The sequence below is a fragment of the Calidris pugnax genome, unplaced genomic scaffold, assembly GCF_001431845.1.
Source record: "Calidris pugnax isolate Ruff unplaced genomic scaffold, ASM143184v1 scaffold56, whole genome shotgun sequence".
NCBI classification, from domain to species: domain Eukaryota; kingdom Metazoa; phylum Chordata; class Aves; order Charadriiformes; family Scolopacidae; genus Calidris; species Calidris pugnax.
Window position 1 is genome coordinate 15,022,070 of NW_015090839.1, and position 7,410 is coordinate 15,029,479.

A 7,410-nucleotide genomic window follows, 5' to 3' on the forward strand; every position below is an offset into this window, starting at 1 on the left:
GCCCCCGCCCGGGGAGCTGACATGGCCCGGGCGAGCGCCGCGCAGCAGCTGCCGGCGGAGGCGGCCGCCGAGCCACCGGAGAGCTACCAGCTACGGCAGGAGAACGAGCTCCAGGTGCTGGAGTCCATTTACGGGCAGGACTTCCAGGATCTACGGCAGAACCAGGCCTGGAAGGTAGCGAGCGGGCCCCCCGCAGCCCGCCAGCTGCCTACGTGGAGCCGGGAGGCCGCCGGGGGCCCTGCCGGGATGTCCGTCCCCTTCCCTGCTCTGTCCCCTTCGCCAGAGAGGCCGAGCCCCTTGTTCCCCTTCCCGCCAGGCCGAGGGGGAGCAGCGGGAGGCAGAGCGGGTCCCTGTCACCTGCGGGGCTGGGTGGCGGCGGGAACGTCGCCGGTGTTTCCTCCCGGCTGTCGGGTCCCTCTGTGTCTCGCCTGGCGCATCTCGGCCTCCTGCTCTTGGCCCCGCGTCCTCCCCCGCGTCGGTAGAGCAGCCCTCTGACTGGCCGCCTACTGCAATTAATCCCCTCGGTCGATACGTCCTCCCCCGCTTCGGCAGGCAGCCCTCTGACTGCCCGCCTACTGCAATTAATCCCCTCGGTCGATTAGGGCTGTGCCTGTTACTCGCGTTTTAATTAATTGTCAGCTGTGTTTTGTAAATTGCTTCTTAATTCGTCCCTTAACCAACAAATTACATAGCGGCTTAGTTAATTCATCTCATCCACACACATGTTGCTGATCTTTGCATATTTATTATATGCTGCGGTTCACTCAACCTGCAGCTGTTTTCATGAGAACTTAATACTTTAACTTTCATTCTTACAGTTGTTTTTTTGTTTGTTTGTGGTTAGTTTTTTTAATTACAACTAATTAATGCTCAGGTCTAGTACTCGCTACTCTATTCCGTCACACACATGTTGCTGATCTTTGCATATTTATTATATGCTGCGGTTCACTCAACCTGCAGCTGTTTTCATGAGAACTTAATACTTTAACTTTCATTCTTACAGTTGTTTTTTTGTTTGTTTGTGGTTAGTTTTTTTAATTACAACTAATTAATGCTCAGGTCTAGTACTCGCTACTCTATTCCGTTTCTCTTTTGTGTCCACATTGTCTAATTGAGAATTTTTTTCCAGCTGCATCTGTGGCACTGTTTTCCTGTACCTGGAGGTACTGGTCACTCTTTTCAGTTCCTCAAGTTCACTGTTACGGTCATCTTTGTTTATGTTCTTTGGTCTTTTTGTTTCTACAAAACATCCTAGCCCAATCTGTCAACTTCAAATTCTTGCTGAAGCCTATGACTATTTATTGTTGGTTGTGGTTTTGAGCCTGGAGGTACTGGTCACTCTTTTCAGTTCCTCAAGTTCACTGTTACGGTCATCTTTGTTTATGTTCTTTGGTCTTTTTGTTTCTACAAAACGTCCTAGCCCAATCTGTCGTTTTCTACTCTAAACCTGAACTTCAAATTCTTGCGGAAGCCCATGACTATTTATTGTTGGTTGTGGTTTTGAGTTTTTATTGTGGTTTAGTTTTTTGCGTTGATTTTTTTTTTTTTTTTTTTTTTTTTTATTGAGTTTTTGTTGTGGTTTGGTTTTTTTGCGTGGATTTTATTATTTTTTTTTTTGCATAGAGTGCATGTGAGCACTGTTAGTAATTTGGTGGGTTTCCAGAAGTGTTGCAGGTCACACTCCCTATTAAATTCATACCTGACATTCTCTTGACTTAATCTGTTCTTTTACCTGTTGGAAATGCAAAGGGTAAATAAAGGGGGTAGTAACCATCTTTTATTCCATTCCCATATTTGTTATTCCATGTGGTCTTATTTTCTTACCTGTTTGTCATGTTGCTAAGGTCTGGATTGTTTTGTGTTTATTTTTTCAAAAAAAAAAAAATTGCTAGTTGAAAAGAAAAAGTTTGGAGTGTTTGTATGGGCGTGTTTTACTTTATTCTGATTTTGAGTAGGCAGTTTGAATAGGATAAGAAGAAAGGGCAATGCATGTTGAAATTCTATTTATGCCTAAACCAAAAATATAAATTGAAAAAAATTACTGTCCATTTTTTTTGGCCACACATGGTGTATAGAGATGTGATTTTATAATATTTTGCTATATTAGAAAATAAAATACTGACTGGTGTTTGTTAGTGATCTAAAACACAAAAGAAACAATATTGTTCTTATAACGAATGGTTTAATTTGTGATATTCCATAGGTAACCTGTTACATTTATTTGATTTTTTTACTACTACTAGTCTACAGTAAGCAGAACACAAGGGCTGTATTATAAAACCTCTTTTTTGCTCAGTCTGATCGTCTTTATAGTAACTGTAACTACGCTTATCTGAAGAAGTTCTGGAAGTATAGGGTAAACTGGGTAAACTGTGATAATCAGTGAACCAGTTCACTCTCACTGAGCGATGTCAATACATTAATCTATTTTTTTCACGCTTCAACTGGTCTAACCCAATTTCTGCTGTAATAATAGGTTGAGAGAGTTGTGTGCTTTCATTAAAACAAATCCAAGAAACCTTTTAAATAAAAAATTTTGTTTTCTATTTCAGGTACGACAGCCTCCTGAAATTAATTTAGTTCTGCGTCCTCAGGGATTGACTGGTGAAAATGAAGCATATGCCAAAGTTGATCTGTGGGTCAAGTGCCCACATACTTACCCTGATACGTGAGTGAGCAGTAAAATACAACCTTTTTTTTCCCCTGAATGTTTTTCTCTGTTTTCCACAGTAAAGTGTTAGTTGAAAAAACATGTAGTTTTGTTCACAGCCCTTATGCTTTCTGCATGTTAGTATTTGTTAAGCCTGTGGTATTTTGTAATATGCAACTGAAGTTCGGCACCTGAATTGGATGTGGTCTCTTGTGCAATGGAGAATAATAGAGGTGCAATTGTCAGTGCAAAACTGCAGCCCCAGTTTGTAGCTTGAAGAGGCATAAACTCAGGTGTACCTGCTGGCATCTTAGTGCACTTTTTAAACTTTTTCAGCTCATGATCTGCTGAGAGATCATGAATCCCCATTTTTAAAGCAATCTGCTGTCTTAGTTTTATCTGCTGTTCCTGTTTTGTGCTGGATTAGCCTTTTGGGAGAGTTCTCCATAGAGAATGTAAAAAGAATTGCAGCTGATCAGCCGCCCATGTAATTTATGGGTTAAGTGTTTCTCTGTGAACATGAGTTTGTTCAGTCCTTACGTCACTGGTTGTCCTCACCACGTAACTCCCCTTAATTCATGCATTTGTGCTGTGGCCTGAGCAGTGTGCAGGGGAAGTGCTATTCCTCACCTCAGTTACACTCTGGAACATGGGACATAGCAGCCACCTTGGTTTTGTTTGGTTTTTTTAATTTAAGATAGCATAGCTACAGATGTTTTACTTGTTTACATTATTATAAACATTTTTTAAAATGTATCTGTTACTTGTTTATTGCACCTGTTTCTTTTAAGTTTATGTAACCTATATAATGGTAATAAATTTTAAACACCTGAACATTATGGTAGTAATATTTTTAAAGGACTGTTACTTAAATTACTGATTAGAGCTGAATTATAAGAATCATCAGCGTTTCTTTGGTAGTTCTTACTTTAAGTATAACTGACAGTCTGCAGCCAGAAAATTTAACAGCAGGGAATATAAAACAGTATTTCTGGCTTTATTCTGTATTATATAGGTAATATTTATATACTGATTATTTGAGCATTGACTAATTGCCAAGTGACTATGAACTCCATTCCTTTTCCTTCACCCACCATTTTAATCAACATTCTGTGTCTTTCACAATTGCTTTTTACGCTCAATTTTTCTACTGAGGACTTTTTTATGTTTTGTTGCTGTCCCTCAGTGTCCCCGAAATACAACTGAAAAATTCAAAAGGCTTGTCAAATGAGAAAATAAATGAATTAAAATCCAGACTAGCTGAACTGGCAAAACAGCGCTGTGGAGAGGTAAGAGGTTTTCACTTCCTTGAGAAATATGCTCTAGACCTAAATACTTCTAAAAAAATGTGTAGTATAATATAATGAAATTCATGCACATTGGAAATATAAGTTGCATTGCTCCTAAGGAAAGAGACACTTAACCTTCTTTCTTAATAATGTTTCTGATTAATGAAAGTTCACAATATGCATGCTCTTAAGATACAGTGCATATGTAAATAGTGCAAGGTTTGTCCCTATTTAAAGGAAGATTTAAAGGTTCATGTTATTGTCAGAGTTACTTCACACTATGAAAGGCAATGCTAACTCTAAAATTGGGAGCTTTCTGCACTTTTTAGACAATTTTAAATATTGTAAATTGCTATACCTGTTTAAGCAAACAGTGATTGCCTGGGGACTTTGTCAGTGTGATCTTGTTTATCTAATGCTGAACTGAAGGGCAAAAGACCTTAGTTATAACACCAGCTCAACAGTTGACTCCTGTGGCTGTAACGCAGTCACTCCGTGCTGTTATCCCTTTTTTTTTCTACTTGACTTCCCTCGAAATAGGATAAAAAGAATAAGATAAATACGTGAAGCTTAGAATTTGTATTGATTTTAAGGGGTTTTGTAAGTCCTCAGGTATGTTTGCCATTAACAAAACCTTTCCATTGTTGCTGAGGACTGAAATGATCCAAGAAATTATTAGCAGACATTGGATTCTTGATGAAAGCAGGGTTTATAGTATTTTCTTATCACTATTTGGAAATGTTGCAGGTGAACTTATTTGATTTGCTCAAGTTTCCTTTTTAAAAGTGAGAAATACACAGCTGTGGAAGTTTATTATATGCTGAAATGGGATAATACTGCGTTTATGAAGCCTGTCAACTTTACAGGTTTGGCCAGGGTTGACTGTGATTTGATCATGCCAAATCAAGCCTTTTTTCCATTTGCATATTACACTCTTGTTTTGATTGCAGATTTTAATGCAGATACTGCCAAAAGAACTGTTTCAGCCAGATACTGGTTTTTGTTCATTCTGTTCAATAACCAAGAACTTCCTCAATTTTTTCAATATCTTTGGAATTCGGAAGTTTAACAGCATATTCTGAAATAATTCGTTTTTTTTTTTTTTTGTAATGACTGTGCTATGGACAATTGATAGAGAAATTGAACATTGTATTTCCCAAGTAACCACTAAACCATGCAATATATGCTCAGTCTGCTCACAGCTGACCTCAGGAGAGCTAATTGCCTGTCGGGCTTTAAATCCAAGTTTGATTTCTGATCTCATTTAAAGGAGATACAAATGTGTCATAGGTTTTCCTAATGTTAATTTTCCAAGGTGAGAGCTGTGCTTGCTCCAGCACTGTATAGATACAGTTGTGAGTTACATGTGTGATACATGTTTTAGATGAATGACATACACAGTGCAGCCCTGAATTACTTTCTCTGCAGGGAAAGGGAGATAAATGTTCTCTTTGCCTTGACAGATGTTCATAGAATCAGAGAATGGTTTGGGTTGGAGGGGACCTTAAAGATCATCGAGTTCCAACCCCCCTCCCACTGGTCCAGGTTGCTCAAAGCCCCATCCAGCCTGGCCTTGAACACCTCCAGGGATGGGGCATCCACAACTTCTCTGGGCAACCTGTTCCAGTGTCTCACCACCTTCACAGTAAAGAATTTCTTCTCTATATCTAATCTAAATTTCACCATTCTTTATTAAAGTATATTCTGCAATATGGAAAATTTGAAAATACCTCGGTTACCTGTCAAACTGAACAACAGATTGATTGTGGTTTTTTAATGATTAAGATTCATCCTTTTTTTTATACATGTGTGCGTACATGATTGCCTTGCCTTCTGAATAGTAACCTGGGAAAGATATCTTAGTTTGCACATGTTAGATATATGCATATTGTACTATTCTTTCTATTCTGAGTTGCCTCCTGGCTTCATTCTTATTTTCAAGCAGGGGATTCAGTGTTTGAGAATCTTCTAAATGTCAGCCTGTTACAGGAAGATCGTACAATTTAGTTTGGCTGTTCTCCCACTTATACCTGCAAATCCAGCTCAGCACTGCTGCTGACTGCTGGGATGCATCTTCTTTAGCCCTGACAGGTCAACAGATCGTCAGTGCATAACCCATTTCAAGTAAACAGTAACTGAAAATTAATTCCAACCTTGCAGACCATGTGGCAGAATTCAGCTTAGTTTTTGGTGTAGTCCTTACATTAGTAGTTGTGGTTATATGAATGTGGAATGCCTCACGTGGCTTTAAAGTTCTAACTGGGGGGTCTAGTTTGCAGAGGAAGGAATGGACTTTGTGTCAGCAGTGAAATAAGTCTATACAGTAATAGACAATTGCAAAGGATTTCTTCTGTTGTCATAAACAGCTCATATGTCATAAATATATATCCTTGTGAACAGAAAAATATCCCTAGATAAAGATGAGAGAGGGTTGTTTGGTTTTTTTTTTTCTAAATTTTCCATTTTTGTAGAAAAAGAAGATATTTGAAGCTTACTGTCTTTCAGTAATTTTTGCTATCTCTGCTATTGTGGTCAGGGATTTTCATGTTACAGTTTATTAATAAATAGTTCTGACAAAAACTGAAATATGCTGAAATATGGTAAATTATCCCTGATAAGTAACAAAATGAACAGTCATGCTGCTGCTATATTGCTTTTTCAAGTTGAGTATCATTTTACTATGTGATCTACTTGTTCTATGAACTCTGCATGTCATTCATATTTATTTTCATTCAGGTGATGATATTTGAACTTGCTGACCATGTACAGTCATTTCTCAGTGAGTATAATAAACCACCTTCCAAGTCTTTTCATGAAGAAATGCTAAAAAATCATCAAAAAGAACAAGAAAGACTGGCTCAGGAGGAATTGCGTAGGGCTCAAGAAGTTAAGAGAAGAGAGGAGCAGGAGGTAAGAGAAATTAAAGTGCGAATAACCCTATATTCTTAAAATATCACAATCAATCATAGTTGTAAATCATCCTGCATAGCAGTTGGTTTTAGTGAATTATTAACTGGTCAGACCTGTCTATGAGTTGATCAATATGTACCACATGAACTGTCTGCCTCTGCAATTGTAATATTTTAATTACGTGTTTTTAAACCTGAGAAGTAGTTATGCCTGAAATGAACCTAAATGTTGATTACTGATCCTATGGAAATCACTTATAAAAAGGACCTTATACAGAAGTGTAAGCAAACGTATACATTAAGTGTGTTCCATCTTAAACTAGGAAGTATTAGCCAGCCAGGTAATCATACCTTCCTTCACCAATAGGGTGACTGGAATGTTCACAATGACAAACTTCTCTAGAGGATAGTAAGTTAAATGTAAAGAGACCTTAGACCCACATACATCCTTCATCAGAAACAAAGGGATTTATTTAAATTTGTTTAAGTCTCACATAGACTAGTAATGTGGAGTTGCCACTCTGGGAATATGGATAGAATACTGGGGGGGGGGGGGGGGGGT

At 38.5% G+C, this 7,410-nt stretch overlaps 1 protein-coding gene across 5 annotated transcripts in view; it reads left to right on the plus strand.

Annotated features, from left to right (window-relative positions):
- Nucleotides 1-6: 6 nt before the first annotated feature.
- EIF2AK4 (eukaryotic translation initiation factor 2 alpha kinase 4) overlaps nucleotides 7-7,410 on the plus strand; it is a 42,123-nt gene continuing 34,719 nt past the window's right edge. For all 5 annotated transcript variants that reach the window (XR_001412009.1, XR_001412008.1, XM_014941791.1 and 2 more), the window contains exons 1-4: nucleotides 7-174; nucleotides 2,553-2,668; nucleotides 3,837-3,939; nucleotides 6,676-6,849. Coding sequence is in view for 3 of the 5 variants with exons in the window: in XM_014941791.1 (XP_014797277.1) it covers nucleotides 22-174; nucleotides 2,553-2,668; nucleotides 3,837-3,939; nucleotides 6,676-6,849 (546 nt within the window). In the remaining 2 variants the exon portion in view is untranslated. The remainder of the gene's footprint in view (nucleotides 175-2,552; nucleotides 2,669-3,836; nucleotides 3,940-6,675; nucleotides 6,850-7,410) is intronic.